General features: G+C 46.6%; 1 protein-coding gene across 1 annotated transcript in view; it reads left to right on the top strand.

Annotated features, from left to right (window-relative positions):
* Positions 1-16,376, top strand: part of rassf5 (Ras association domain family member 5) — a 29,889-nt gene that overhangs the window by 6,811 nt on the left and 6,702 nt on the right. Inside the window, exon 2 of the mRNA XM_061727637.1 lies at positions 10,315-10,442. Coding sequence (XP_061583621.1) covers positions 10,315-10,442 — 128 coding nt within the window. The remainder of the gene's footprint in view (positions 1-10,314; positions 10,443-16,376) is intronic.

Here is a 16,376-nt window from a genome sequence, read left to right as displayed (position 1 = left end):
AGAGCTGAAAAAGCGTATCTGACAAACGCCATTTAACTCATTCTGTTCACTTCATCCACTGTGTCAGTGCAACAATATCATGTGGACATCCCAGTTTAACTTAAAACAGTTAAAGTCCAAATGCAAAAAGGAGAGGGAGGGAGCAGAAGACAGAAAGAGAGTAAAAAAAGTCAAATATTTCCCTTAAACAGATTTATAAGAGGGTAGGGTGATTTGATATCTTACCTTAAGATGAACTTGTATAATAATTAATCCATCAGTGGCTACAGCCTCATTAATAGCCTGACTGGGGCAACATTGGACCCATCACTTTGTTTTTCAAAGAAAGAAGGCAATTGCTTTCTTCAAAGAAAGAAGGCAATTGCTTTCTTTCTTTGAAAAACAATTGCAGGGTTGCCTGCTTTCTTTTCATTTTTGTAATTTTGTAAGTTAGTAACACTGCAAAGAGTGAGATTTATAGCAACCACTGTCGTCAGGGACGCTGGGACATCACATTTCAAGATATTAAGGGGGGGGTACAAGTGTTGGGAAAGATAATACCTAGTGAAATCGATCATGTTGTTCTGACTTGCATTTGTAGTTATTTTATAGGTATTAAATAATAGAATAATCAATACAAATAGACACAGAGTAATTCCATAAATCTATTTAAAAAACAAACATTTACATTTTCCCCTGAAGCCGAGGTGTAGCGGCTGCCATACCTTGCCAAACCCAATTGACGCCCCTGCCTCTGTCATGCTGTGTTTAACTGATATGTGCTAAGGGCATGTAGATGCATTTAGGTTTTTTTTTTTTTATTTATTATTTCAGCTCTCCTCACAGAACAGTGAGGATGTTCAGGCAGGCTATATTTAGGTTGCCCTTGGTGCACAAATGAAGCCGCAGGCTCCACTCCTGGTGGCGCCCTTCAGCCAGGTCCTTTAAGTTTCAGCTCTGCAGTCTGCAGCCACACTCCTGCAGAGCCAGAGGTGGCCACAGCAAAAGCGGTACTCTCGGGGAAACATTAGCAAAGGGTCTTCAGTTTGACACAAATTATTTGTTACGTCATACCTCAATGAGACAACTTTGACTACAGAAAAGCAGCTATATCACTGGATAGGAGCTCCTGCGATTATATCATATGGCCATGAATGAAAGTACTGAGTGCATCCTGTTCCTTCCAACTCTTCCGTTTTAGAAGTAGGGCAGGACGAGCGCTCCCAGTAGCTCTCCATCTCTTCTCCGCTTTCACAGTGCATATTAATAACCAGAGTACCGCGCGTCATCTCAACCCACACTTCCAAACACACATGCATATAGACTCGGGGTGATGCAGGTACTTCACACGGACGGGAATGCTGTCAGTTCAGACGGGAGTGCTGACTCACAGCCCCTCCGCCGAGCTGTGTGCTCTCACAGCAAGGAGACGAGAGAGGACGAGGCATCTGTAGTCATCTCTGCAGAGCTCTGTGGCGTCTTCATCTTCATGCGTAACGGTGCCCTCGGGCTGCTGAATAAAAGTCAAAAACTGAGGGAGGAAGAAAAGAGAGAGGCCTCTGCTGTGGGTAAAAGATGAGAGAGATGGTGCCAGAGATGTCAGGACAGTGATGGTATTCGGGGTCTCTGTCTCTTTAAGCTGCCTGGTTGTTACTGCAGAGTGTGTGGGTGCTGCAGTAGACACAGAGAGGATGAGGGAGCAGTGGCAGAGGAGAAACGGCAGCACCAAAGAGCAATAAGTCATTCAGCAGAGACCCGAGGCTTATGTCCCCACGCTGCGACCCGTGAGGGGGGGACCGCTGAGGCACGGGGGCCGGAGGTAAAAAGTGTGAGGAAAGTCGGCAGGTGAGAGAGCATTGGGGAGTCTGGGAGGAGAACAGGTGGAGGGGTGGCCGAGCGTTTGGAGAGGGGACTGTTTATTCGGAGCGTGGCACCGGTGGCAGAGTGGCTACGCTGGGATGGCAGAGGGGGGCAGTGGGGGGGCTGGCGTTGGGGCAGCCCACAGAGAGAGAGGGGGAGCCGGCGGCAGGACAGGAGGTCCAGCGACGGCTTCGCGCACAGGACGGTGCCTGCCGGATGGTGCCATCATGCTCCATCCATGGCGCAGATAACACCTCTCCACCGGGGGCAGGACGAGGAGGGGAAGGCGGCGGCAGAGGCGGAGGCGGGGGTGGGACCAGGGGGAGTTGAAGGGGCAGTGGGCAGGACCTTCCTCGGCCAGGTGTCGCTGTGTCTGGAGGAGGTCACAGGTGACTCGGAAGGGGAGGCCGGCAGCGCCTGCTTCGGCCAGGTGTCGCGGCGGCTGGGACGGCTGCTGAAGAGGCTCCCCAAGTCTCGCTCCTGGAGCGACAGCTTACGAATCCTCCGACGATCGCCCTCTAACGGATCGCTGCTTAACACCTCAGGTATGGAGTTGCCAAAGGAACGAGCGCAAGTACAAAAGTTTGAACTCAAAAGCTGGAATGTGGATAATAGATATTCATGTTGATGGCGGGGATGAGAGGGGTCAGCGCTGCGGGTGAAAGTGGAAAGATGATGAGTAGACAGGTTGAGGTGGGCTGGCCTCAAAGGTCGGCTGCACGCCAAAATATTTGTGTATTGTGTGCAGCAGTCTATCTTTGAACTGCATTGCCCTCAGCTCTTTTAGTCTTTGTTTGCACCCCCTGTTGGCTGATCCGTCCCTCTTGCTTTTGTGTAAGAGCAGATAGTGTGTGTGTGTAAGACTGTGTGAGTCAGCCATGAGGACTAATTGCACAGAATTTGGTTGTAAAAAGATCAGATGACAGTAGCATATTTTGTTTTCCCCATCCATAAAGTCACCTCTCATAGACGAGTACGGAAAACACTTTCCATCTGTTCAGAAATCCCGTTTAAGTGAACGATAATATTGACTTTCTTGCTGGGATCAGAAATTTGAGATAAGACTGAGCCTGCTGGAGGCTGCATGCCATCGATCTCTCTGTTTTTTTCCCCCTGTTTTCCCCCAAATAAAGTACTAGCTAATGCTTTTTTCTTTCTCTCTTTCCTTTTTTTCTTCCTGAGGCTGTAATATTAGTGCAAAGAGGGGCTCGCTGTGAAAAGAGGCAGGGAGTAAAATGACTGGCTGCTGCAGATTCATTGATTCATCCATGGAGAGACTGACAGCTGAATGAAAAAAAGATGCAGCTCCAGCAATCTGTGTGTGAGGGTGTGGCTGGGGGGGTGTGGTGGTGGTGGTGGGTGGACGTGGCCTCCTGTGTAAGTCTGATAAGACCTCAATCCAACATGACCAAGGGGAACACTTCACTGAGAAGTCTCTGCTCCACCTGAGTGACGTCATGCTGCAGCCTTCAAAGCCGGAGAAACAACACTGGCGCTGCAGCCGACAGCGATGATAAGGGACTATTTTTAGATGGTGTTTCCTGTGAGGGAAGCCAATTAATTATTTCAAGAAGAAACTGTCCCAAATCAGATATTGCTATGTTCATCCACTGCTGGAGTCGTTGTGGATGACGCTGGTTGTCGGGGAATTCATCTTAGATGCTCTATGCATTTTTAATAATGTTAGAAAGTGCTGGCAGTGATCCTGTACACAATGGCTCGTAAAACGATGCGCAACAGGAAAGGACTGTTAACAGGTTACGTGTGTTAAGACGTAATCGCATACTTCTTGCAGCGGGATGCTCTTAGCGGTTCTTATGCTGAGACCTGGACAGTATTGCAGTACTCCTGCATGAGGGGTGTTTACAAAAGTCTACAGACTCCACCGGCTTCATGCACGAGGAGCGCTGCTCTGCATGTGACAAAGGTCGGAGGCTCTTTGCTGTATGCGTGTAATCCCGATGATCCCATCAGCTCTGGACTGGGACCAACGATTTAAAACAAAGCACATGAGGGACTTTCGAGTTTGAAAAATTTGATACGCTGAGCAGAAATGTAACTGGTCTGGGGGGCAGCGCGGCGGCGCCGTGGTCCTCCGGAGAACCACTGCTCCAGTTTCTGTTCCCAGTCTTGATACAGACTTGTTAGGTCACTTGTTCTTTCTTAATTGACCGTACTTACAAGTGTGTGACCTTGTGGTAGACATGTGATCCCTCCAGCGTGTTTCCCTTCTCGCTCATAGGCTTCAGCCACGTTAAAACCCTGAGCCGTCACATCCAGTGACGTCCAGTTCCATCAACCTTTGCCGTTCCTGCTTTTAGATATAGTACCATGGTTGCATGATGATAATCAAACATAGTCTCTAATGTGGAATGCCACTACTATTTAGCTGAGGCACCACAATGCCGTCCCAATAATCTAATGAACCCTGAAGTGTTCAGTAAGGATGGGCATCCACAAAGATAATCTTATGATGCAAACATTGAGCCCCCAGCTGTATTTACTTGCAGCTCTTTGGACAGAGTGAAAGGACAAAATAGAGCGCGCATCCTTCACTTATGTAGCATCTACAACCACACAGATGGATCTGTTGAGAGAGAGAGACAGACAGAGACTGTTGGTGCAGATTAAACATGAAATGACTGTTTGCACAAACATACACAGATGTCACCGCAAAGAAGGTCAGATTTGATGCAGCTTCAGGATTAGACCGGGTCACTCGTGTCTGTTGGGCCAGCAAACGGGGCGGCTATGCAGCCACTATGTTTGCATGTTTGAGGAAGAGATGGACGCATTATATATGAAACTGGAGCAGAGTTAGCTTGAGTTGCGCTGGGTATGTTTTGTATGTAATCTAATCATAGGAGAGAAGGAATAATTGCTCCAAACAAGCTGTGGGGGGATCAGACTAGATAAAGCCCCCCTTCCCAAAAGACCCCTAAGCTGCTCTTAGCTCCTCATTTTAGGTTCATTTGAGACAGTGTTAATATCCTCACCCCTGTGTTATAGCTACGTAATCCCTAAACCCTCCATCCTCAGCCAGACGAGATGTAAATACAGTATGACCCCGCCCACCCTCCCCCTCCCTATCTCCATGGACACACATCCTCCGTGGGCCGCCAGTCACTGCTAATCTGTGTTTTTACCCTTGGTTGTCTGTCCCACACCCCTGTCTGCTGTCTTGCGGATAAAACAGCCTCCCACATCTCTTATGCCGGAGTTCCTGTCTCGGTCCACTTGGAAACCGCATACAGCAACATCTCAGGTTACATTAGACTACATTGAAAATGAACATCTTTTGGCTTCTTGAGGTAGAAACTAGTGGAAAAATGACACGAGAAAAACAAAACCCACTGATGTTAGAAATCTCTGCAGCATCACAGACCTTTACATACTGTATACGTGAGCTCGTTTCATCTCTTCCGCTGCACTGAAGCCATTTCCTGAGGCTGTGTCTTTTTCCATCGCTGTCTGCCTACATCATCGTCCTGCATCTCCCCGTCTGGGCAGTGTCAGTTAAAAGTCGTCAAACCAGAAGGTAACACCCAAAACCGGAGTCTGTCCTTGGACTGAACCAGTGTGAGACCTGTGCAGCGTGGTGGCAGACAACACCAGATTACTCCCTTGTGTTGAAACATCACACACGGACATTAAGGCTCTATGCAGGACGGGTCGAGGCAGATCATTGTCTGGTGGGGATTCAAAATAAAAAAATGGTCCCAGTGAAGCATAAGCAGCACGTGGACAGTACTACATCTATAGTGGGTAGAGAAAGTATTCAGACCGCTTTGAATGTTTCCCTCTTTGTTTCATTGCAGCCATTTGCTAAAATTAAAAAAGTTAATATTTCTCATTAATGTACACTCAGCACCCCGCCTTGACAGCAAAAAACAGACATTTAGAACTTTTTGCAAATGTATTAAAAAAGAAAAACTGAAATATCACATGGTCAGAAGTATTCAGACCCTTTGCTCAGTATTGATTAGAAGCAAAACCCTTTTGAGCGAGTACAGCCATGAGTCTTCTTGGGAATGATGCAACAAGTTTTTCACACCTGTATTTGGAGATCCTCTCCAGTTCTGTCAGGTTGGATGGTGAATGTTGGTGGATAGTCATTTTGAAATCTCTCCAGAGATGCTCAATTGGGTTTGGGTCAGGGCTCTGGCTTGGCCGGTCAAGAATGGTCCCAGACTTGTTCTGAAGCCATCCATCCATCCATCCATCAATTTTCTACAGCCGCTTGATCCTTTGCAGGGTCCCGGGGGTCTGCTGGAACCTATCGCAGCTCATTACAGGTGAGAGGCAGGGGTTCACCCTGGACTGGTCGCCAGTCCGCCGCAGGTTCTGAAGCCACTCCTTTGTTATTTTAGCTTTTGCTTAGGGTCATTGTCTTGTTGGTGAACATTCAGCCCAGTCTGAGGTCCCAGGCAACCTGGAAGAGTTTTCTGCCAGGATATCTCTGTACTTCATCTTTCCTTCAATTGCAACTAGTCATGCTGTCCCTGCAGCTGAAAAACACCCCCATAGCTTGATGCTGCCACCGCCATGTTTCACTGTTGGGATTGTATTGGGCAGGTGATGAGCTGTGCCTGCTTTTCTTCACACCTACCGCTTAGATTTAACGCCAAAAGTTCAATCTTGGTCTCATCAGACCAGAGAAACTTATTTCTCAGTCTGGCAGTCATTTGTGTTGCACTGAGGAAAGGCTTCTGTCGGGCCACTCTGCCATAAAGCCCGACTGATGGAGCTGCAGTGATAGTTGACTTTGTGGAACTTTCTCCCATGTCCCTACTCTCTCTGGAGCTCAGCCACAGTGATCTTTGGGTTCTTCTTTACTTCTCACCAACGCTCCTCTCCCACGATTGCTCAGTTTGTCTGGACGGCAAGGTTTAGGAATAGTTCTGGTTGTCCCAAACTTCTTCCATGTAAGGATTATGGAGGCCACTGTACTCTTAGGAACCTTGAATGCTGTAGAAATTATTTTGTAACCTTGGCCAGATCTGTGTCTGGCCACATTTCTTTCTCTGAGCTCCTTGGGCAGTTCCTTCCACCTCATGATTCTCATTTGCTCTGACATGCACTGTGGGCTGTAAGGTCTTATATAGACAGGTGTGTGCCTTTCCTTATCATGTCCAATCAGTTTAATTAAACGCATCTGGACTCCAATGAAGGAGCAGAACCATCTCAATGAGGATCAGAAGAAATGAACAGCATGTAAGTTAAATATGAGTGTCACAGCAAAGGGTCTGAATACTTCTGACCATGTGAGAAACAGTTTTTCTTTTTTTTTCTAAATTTGCTAAAAATTCTACATGTCTGTTTTTTATGTCAAGGTGGGGTGCTGAGTGTACATTAATGAGGAATAAAATTAACCTTTTTTTTTCGATTTTAGCAAATGGCTGCAATGAAACAAATAGGGAAACATTTAAAGGGGTCTGAATACTTTCCATACCCACTGTATGTGTCCCTGTATCAATAATAATAATTAATAATAAGACCAGATGATGCTGTTTTATCAAACCTGGTGAGGTACTATTTACTTCTGCATGTTTACATGTTTCATGTAACAACAGAAAACATGGAGGCTGCCCTCATCCAGCTCCATGTGCTCTGATCGGTCATCTCCAATGACCGGCATCCAGTTCACATCAGGAGTCTGTAGGTTAGTTTAGATTTACACAGTCAACTCAAACAGCAGAGCTTGACCTCTTTCAATTCTAGCGTTCTATAGCTCAAAATACTGAAAATAATTAGTAGATAAGTACAACCTCATATGAACAACTTATGATGACATACGTATGATGACGTATGATGACATACACTCACTCTTAGGGATGTACTGAAGAAATTACAAGCAGTGAAATGTCTTTCCAAAATACTTTTTTGTCATTGTTGGACGTAGTACTGGCATAAATGTGGGGTAGGAATGCTTAAACATAAAGTTTCATATGATGGGGAGTTTCCTGGATCTTTTTTTGTGTAGCTGACGCCCGTTCCACTGAAGGGAGAAAGAAATAGTACAGAAGGATGTGGATAATCAGGTTCCTGGTCTCATTTCCAGTGAAGATACAAAACTATGGTGGTCATTCCTGTAAGTGAGCCTGAAAACAAAGCTGCCGTGAGGACGCTGCCTCACTTTCTTTTCATTCAAGGAACTTCTTCTTTTGGCAGATTGTATAAATATGTACTTTCCAGAGAAAGGAAAGGGGAACCCCCAACAAGTCCCAACAACCTCTTAAGGCAAATGCAGACAAAAACTGTCCTTATCGCCGACTCCATCCTACCATACTTTCTCTTTTATTATCTGTCTTTCTCTTTACACTGACTGGAAACACGAATGCCACATCTGCTTCTTCTACTCACCAGCATTCACAGGCATGGCACAACATGTCGAGGGAGGCTCCCAATCAACACATCTGCATGTCTGCTCTCAGACGCACGTATCCCCCACACACTCCCATACAAACATTAAAAAAACTGAATCATATGAGTTTCAAATCTGAGCTGAAACTACTGAAAAAAAGAATCTGTGTGAATATTTTGTCCAAAACGCTAAAAGTGAAAGCCATATCTTATCAGTGTGGGAACAATCCGGGTGAAGCCCGACCTGCTGACAGGGCTTTCTCACGCAGGTGCGTCTCTTAATGAAGACGCTCTTGAGAGCGGTCCAGAGTGCTTACATGTGTTGCAATGATCAGAATAACTACAACCCTCTTCATGGACTCCATTTCCAAAGCTGATTTTTTTTTTTTTTTTTTCTTAAGAACCCCATCATAAGTGTGAAGTGGCCCAACATATGTGTAGAGGCAAAGATGGTCCACGTTCAGTAAATTACAGAAAAAAAAAAAGCATTGAACAGGAAAGGAGGTTCTGTTTTCCTTTCTCCTGTGTGCTTCCTTTCTTTCTGTCTCCCTGCTGTGACCTCTAAACTATCGCGAGCAGAGCGTCCCTTATCTGCACTCTCCCCTTTCCTCGACACATCCCTCCTGTCAGCGAGGCACTGCAGCTCATCCTTCTCCCTCCATCCCTGCCAACCAATCTCTCTCACACACATGTTCTTGTGCCAGTCTTTCTCGTCCAGTGTAGGGTACTCTGGAGAGTAGGGCTGTGCGATTAATCGATTTTAAATCTAAATCGGATTTATTAATCAAAATCGATGTTAAAAAAGGAAAATCGGAAAATCGATTTTCCTTTTTTGCAGCTGGCTGCATTACAGACAGAGCTCGTCTAGTCATCTTTGGTCAAGAAAATTGTAAATGTAAACTTTACTAAACTCAAGGAGGATTTACAGTATCTTTCAATTGCACTTCATTCCCAATAGGGAAATTTGTTTGCTATTTTTCTTTAAAAATAAAGATAAAATATTTTAAACAATTTATTCCATAGTCTTTTCTTAGTTTTACCAAAAAAATCGAAATCGAAAATCGGGTTTTCAGAGAGAAAAATCGTGATTTTATTTTTGTCCAAAATCGCCCAGCCCTACTGGAGAGTAAAGGATTCTCTTTTCCTCTTTTTTTCCCTCGACGTGCCTTCTTTCAGACGGCCCTGGCCGCCCTGCCATGTCTCTTTATTCTCTGCAACTCGGTTCGTGTCAAGTTTACCTATTAGATGAACCTCTGTCCGTTGCATTCCACTAGCAGAGCTCCTCCAGGCCGACAGTTGTCGTCAAGCCGCTGTTACCATGGCAACAGGGCTGATGCTGAGTGGAAGAGCAACAGTATTGTCCCTCTCCTAGCCAACAGAGCCACGAACATCAGCTGACCAACATCTCAGAGCATTATATTTTTTCTAAATGGCAAGCCCAGACGAGTTTGTGTACCGAGCCAAAAATGTCCTGCCAAAGGACACGCTGACTCACGAGATGTGAGATCTGAGGCTGTGCGTGTCAGTGGGCGAAGCCTCGACCACAACAAAGTCCCTGAGACGTGAGCGGGCAGAGGCTCACATATGTGGCTCTGGCTGGAAAGTAAAGAACAACAGAGGACGGTTTTGGCTGTAGCTCAGAAGCAGATGATCTCAGGGCAGCTGTGCTGGAACGTCGTGCTGCTTTTGAATGTTAAATAGAGTGAGTTGATCCTTTTTTGAACTGTCGACTCCAGAGGAAGCTTTATTTAATATTTTTCTGTGCTATCACACTATGAGGCTTTGTGTATTTTTTTTTTTTTTTTTTTAAATAATGAACTTAGTGCTAATCCTTATAGTGTGTTGTTTCGCTGACATTCTCCATGTATTCAAATGGGTTGCACGTGTGAGTCTGACTTTAACCACTAGATGGAGCCACTTCCCAGCGGAGCGGCTTACAACTCATCTACAGCCTTTTTAAAATGTCTTTCTTACATTGTTGCAGGAAACATAACAGTAAAGTATTAACCACATTATTATATCACTGCCTTGTTTCACTCGCTGCTGCTTGCTGATTTCTTCCATCCTCCTGTTTATTCTCACCGCCGACTGCTATGTTTTTGTGTTCATCAGACTGCAGCTACACCTGTCACCTGGCGTGCGAGAGCCGGGTCCAGCTTGATTGCAACCAGAGGGACAAAGAGCCAGAGGAAACTCCATCTGCTAGAAGCGTCTCCTCCCCAGCAGCTCCTCTGCACAAGGTGAACACCTCACAGGGAAACTGCATTAGGGTGAAGTGTATGAGTTGTTTTTAAGGAAGCAGGAGGAAAAAAAAAACTTTCCTCGTGTAGCAAAGTGTGGACTATGTTTCCAGTGGTGTGCGTGACTGAGGGTTAGGTAATGATTGGGTTTCATCTGCATCATTTCTCCAAGCTTCCACGTTCACATAACCATCCTCAACTCTCACAGCATGATGTTCCTTGTTTTTGGATGTTTACCTTTGACTTTTTTATACCCTTGTTTGCCTTATTTCGGTCACTGTGTGTCCCTCTCTCCTCTTTTCTCAACTACTCTCTTGCCTTGATTACATTTCCTCTTTTGTTTCTCCTTCACCGTTTATTCCCTCACTGCTGGATCAAAAATACCCTCACTGTCTTTCTTGTTGTCAAATATGAGGGGGAATAAAGTTCATTTTTCTTTTCTGTAGGAGCCTCTAGAAATACCACGTCTTTCTTTAGCTGGACCAGCTCTCCTTTTCCGTTGCCTGGCAGCAAGGTTAAGACTGATTTCTAATGTTTGAACACAAACTAAAAATAAAAACAGAGCGATTCAACATGAAATTTAAAGCTTGGGCTTGTCATCGTTCTTCTATGTTCTCTCGCTGTACAAGCACCATGATAGTACAGTAAAGATACAGTAGCTGAGGAACATTCATCCTCAAATGAGTACCTCCGAGGCCAAAAAGCTGGGAGTCTGCTTTCAGCTCTTGGCTCCCCAGCTGCATTTCACCCACACAATGTGCTGCTCAATAACCACACGAGACTGCAGCTAAATGTTGGCAGCTACTCTATACCCGGGGCCAGATTAGACAAAATTAGAGCCCTGGTAGTGTGCCACGAGTAGTAGTACTACGACTGTAGATATCACAAGCAAATGCAGTAACAATCTGCGTCATGCTGATGGTGGGAATTGGAGCAAATCCGGAGGGAGGTGAATGGAGTACAGTACATGCTAGCAAAGGTCTAAACCCCAGCTCCGGCTGTTTGAGTAAACATATGTGTTGTCGTGATCGAGAACTCTGTTAACCGTCACGTAATTATGAGCTGAAGTATATTATACATACCAGTTTAATGCATTGTAAATGAAAATGTAAGAATATTGCACAAATAATAGCTGAAGCCCTAGTTGACTTCTATTAAGGTTGTATAAACGTGACGGCCAGCAATGATCAAAATAAACTCGGTACTTTGGCCATTGCAGGTTATAAAACTGTTGGTGGGCTGATCTGCTGTCAGAATAAGAAAAGGAAACACTATTTAAAGCTCAAATAGAGAAAACAACAGTGACGTAACAGTGATGTAACCACAAATGCCTGTGAGCTCCATCCAGATGTTTTTGACTTTTTGTTTTGTTGGTTTTGAGTTTTAAATAAATCTGAGCGACTGTAAAGGTTACGCAAACTGATGGATGACTAATAGAACTGCATTTAGGCAATGATGTAATAGTCTGAAAAAAATATCTGGAGATTTTTTACACTGTGAAGTAGGAACATGTTGTGATGACGTCTGTCCTGCAGACATAGCAGTCGGGGACTAAGGGGGGGCTCTGCACGCTGCACTCTCTGGCTCACGGAAGTCACTGAAGAAGACAGTTTGTTTCCTGCAGTCCCCCCTCTCCCTTCGCTTGGTTTTATCGCCGTGCATCTGCGTGTAGGTGCTTTTTCCTCCCTCCATTGTTACTTTGTGTGGGCCTCAGCAAAAATTGATCCCCCTTTCCCCCCCCAACATGTGCAGACATTGCTGCAGGCACACTCAGCCTCAACACTCTTATTGACTTGAAGCCGGCAGGACTGTTCATTAAATGTGTGTGTGTACGTGTGTGTGTTTAACAACCCGCTCCTCGCTTCCCACCTCCCCCCCTGCAGTGATTACATAGATGGAGGTGAGGAGGGGAGATGCACGTAATCACCCTTGAGCTGAGTCAAACCTGACGGGCAGAGACATCCAGTAAAAGGGTGATGCACTCTCCCTGCATGCCACCGCTCCCCCGTCACACGTAAGCCTGCCGATACTGTGTCAAAGCAGCTTTTAAAATCATATCACAGAAATTGCATGTGTAGACAGATGGGGTGCAATCAATGTCAGGGTTGATGAGAGCATTTTCGACAAGGAAGGCTTGAGTGGGAGGGCAATTTATTTAGTCAGTATATAAGGTTAAAGGTCATTGAATCTCCATTTTGGGGTCAGTCTCTTTTTTTCCCCCCTCTTTTTCAATCTCATTTTAAGCACCAAAAGGCCACGCCTTCACCAGTAGATTGGCAGATGGGGTTCGTATTATTGTATCTGACCTTTACTGGTCTTGGTGCCAATAGTTCAACTCCTGGTTATGGAGCAACTTGCTACATGGCTGCAGTGTTCAAGTCAACCGTTGCACCAGAATGTAAGCAGCAGAGCAGCCATCTTTCCAAGCCTCACCGCTGCTTCCTGCCTTTTTCATGGGTAGAACGGGAGCTGTGAGGCTTCCTATCTCTCAATCATCAGCATTTCTCTCTCTGTTTACAAAAGCCCCTCTCTTTCTCTTGTCTTCTGCAAGAGGAAGTGGCCATGCTCTGCAGGGTGCACTTGCTTGCAGAAACAGAGAGAGAGGGAGAGAGAGAGAGGGGGAGGGAGGGCGAAAGGGGAGGGTTCTCTCAGGCTGATAACACAACCACAGATGGTTGAGAGAGGCTGCAAGAGACCGAGGGAGGAAAGCCAGTGCGAAGACGGGCAGGGAGCAGAGAGCGAGGGCACTCAGATGGAGAGGAGCTGGAGTGGGAGAAAAGCAGCCTCTGGAAGAGCTGCCAAAGCAGCAGACAGAAGAGGAGAACTTGCTATTGCTCCCGCAGAGATAAATCCTGCTGCCGCTTGCTCGTCACTCCAGGCAAGGATGGATTCTTGAACAAATAAATGCTGAGCTGCAGCTGAAAGCCGGACTTGAATCGCAAAGACGGACCGAAGCAGGATGTGACATCGCATGCAGGACTTTCTTAGTTTGCAGGTATAACAGGTGCTTTGAGGTGAGCAGGGTTCACTTGAGACTGTCCTGTAAACTGACTCCATCACACCGGCGTGCACCCACATGTGTGCACGTGGAGGAGATGAAGCCTGACTGCTGAGCTGATCAGATATTATACGGCTCGCTTTTTGAGAGGAGCATCAGCGCACTCTCTCGCACTCACGCGCTAATACACACGAAACCGCCAGGAGGAAGTGACACGTCTGTGCTCGCTCTCGTATTTCCTGGTCCCGTCTCCGGTGGCACCCAAAGTGCCGAATCTGAGCCGAGTTCACCTGTTTCACCTCCTCAGGTGAGACTCCAACCCTCTCTGGATGCGACAGCGGAAGAGCAGCGACTTCTTCTGGACGAGCAACGGACGGTCCGATGCGAGCGTGCTCTGACTGCGGCTGAGTGTCACTCCAGCCGGGCAGCTTTCAGACAATCCCACCCGCTCTCAAGCGCTCAACGCGGCGCTCCGGAGTCGGACGCCGCCCCCCCCCCCCTGCAGACCTCTCCATGACCGTCAACACGGTGCTGACCCCCTCCATGACCAGCAGCAACAGCATGAGCAGCGGGTACTGCAGCCTGGATGATGAGAGCGAGGACTTCACCTTCTTCACCGCCAAGACCTCGTTCTTCCGCCAGCCCAAGCCCAAGCAAGCAGCAAAGGTACGGAATCTGGATAGCAATCGAAAAAACGCTGATGGATCCCCATGTAATGTCAGGAAATGCTTAAGTTGATGAGATGGTTAGTGCTTTTGGTGGGGGGTGGGGAGATGGGAAACAAACGGCCACTTGTGTGAGAAAACATGATGCTTGAAAGCAGAAGTGTGGAGAGGAAGTGGCGCTGTTGTTCAAACAGGCCTCTAGGTATGCGTGCGGCCGTACGTGAGAGCGTGGTGGGGGTTGCTCTCACACATCTGCGTTGACGGTGAAGGCCTACTGCTCTACGGACTCATCTCCAACCCTTGAACGCAGCTTGTCGCGATGATGCGTTTTTTTTGTTTCCTGCACTGAAGCAGATATGTTAATGATCTCCACCGGCAGCCTGGGTAATGGCTTCCTCTCTGCAGCCAGCAGGAGACGTTTCTGTAGAAACAAAGCTGATATTTTTGCATCCAAGCAAGTGTGTGTGCCTGTGCGAGATGGCGACTACTTACTGGTACTTTGTAGTTACCATAGCAACTCATGCTTTTGTCGGCTCTCAGGCAGACTTCCTGACATTTTACTTTGCACTACTTTGCATTCAGTCACCTCGCAAACAATTGAGCAATAAAGCATCGACACCGCGTGTACAGTATGGCGCTGCTGGTCCTCCAGGGAGCTGTTTACGCTTCGTATGGGTTTACTGCTCGCTGGCGGAAAACACTCATGCAAATTCTCAGCAGGAAGACGTGGAAAAGAATAATGCAATCAGTAAGAGGACCTCACAGACGGCTGCATTAATGCAAACCCTTCCCGCTGTCCTCGTCCTGCCCTTCCTTTGGTGTCTGACTTGGAGAAGGTATAATCTCTGAATAATTGACCAGCTGTGTTGTCAGCATGCGGAGTCGGGGTTGCTGCCATGCTGACACAGACGAGTATTTAGGTTAGCCTGTCTGGCATGGAGGTTTGTTAGGCTGGCACCGTGCAGCCAGAGACAGATTGTGAGAAATACAATAGAAGCATCGCATGGGAGGAAATGGCTCGACATCTTCAGCAGGAAATGAATTGTTGTTCTCTGGCGCTGAAAGTGGCCCTGCAGGGCACCATACATCCACGGAGCAACGTCTTCTGTTCGCCCTCGCGTTTGAATATGGAAAGGAGCTATGCAAAGATCTGCGAGGTGTCCTTTGAAAGCGAGGCACTAGATATAAGCCAGTGGGCGGTTAAGAGAGAGACGGGGGCCATCTGCACTTTTCTCTGGTCTAATGAGCCAGTTCCATCTGCGTGAACTATGAGGAGCATCTTAGCGTGCAGGTGTTTTTCACTGAGGACTCCCAACAGTGAGCTTACTGTAATATTCATGTGCTGTGCAGTTTAACGTACACACACGCCTCATGTGATACTGCTATTTGATATGTTCACGCCATTGGACTCGTTAAGGGAGGAGTTTATTATGTCACAGAGTCAAACTACCTATACTACACAGGCATTACATGTTGGTGTGTACTAGTACGGCGCCACCAACGACATGAAAACCCTTGTTTTATTCACCATTATGTGAAGTGTGTGGGTGGGTACTTGTGTTGCAGGGACCCAGAGCTGCTCGCTCACTTACATCAGCGCTGTTTCTTATACTCATGTGGGCAAACGGCAAGTCTTCATTAGATCACTCATCAAGTGTTAGGTTAATCCATGCTTTGATCCCAAAAGAGGGGATCGATTCTCGTAAGAATAAAAGTTAATTCGCTTCTTCAGTTTCTTCAGATCTGAAGACTCTTCAGGGCTGTACAGTGCGACAGTTTTCATCGCATTTGCGAATAAAAATCATCCGGTGCGAAGAGAAATATGTATCCACTAGCATTTGTGCGAGTGAGTTGCGCTGGGGTCATGTTAAAAAAAAGTGTGAAAATCAATATGAATGTCTCTTTTTCATATATAAATGCCGTATTTTCGCGACCATACGGCCGGGGCGCCGTGTGGAAAGGCTATTAATACATCCATGATCCGACCGCGCGTGGCGACTGCGCCTCGACACGCGGACCAAAATCTTCCTCCGCTCAGAAGAAAGTAGTACCTTTTTGCGGTCCCGATCAGGGGACTCTAGCGGGGTTTTGAGCTCTGAACTTTTAAGTCTGGTGTAGAGTTAAGCCTTACCTTATTGAATTAAACCTTTTTCGGGTCGTGAGTAGGATAAACAGAGGACAACTTCTGCTGAGTTTGAGTACTTTACTGTCCGCTCAATAGCGTAGGATTTTAGAACATCAACACAGCAGCTAGTGCTGTATCACTCCGCC

The sequence above is a fragment of the Cololabis saira genome, chromosome 8, assembly GCF_033807715.1.
Source record: "Cololabis saira isolate AMF1-May2022 chromosome 8, fColSai1.1, whole genome shotgun sequence".
Lineage (NCBI taxonomy): Eukaryota > Metazoa > Chordata > Actinopteri > Beloniformes > Belonidae > Cololabis > Cololabis saira.
The sequence above is the reverse complement of the archived record's forward strand: the minus strand, read 5'-3'. Positions and strand labels throughout refer to the sequence as shown.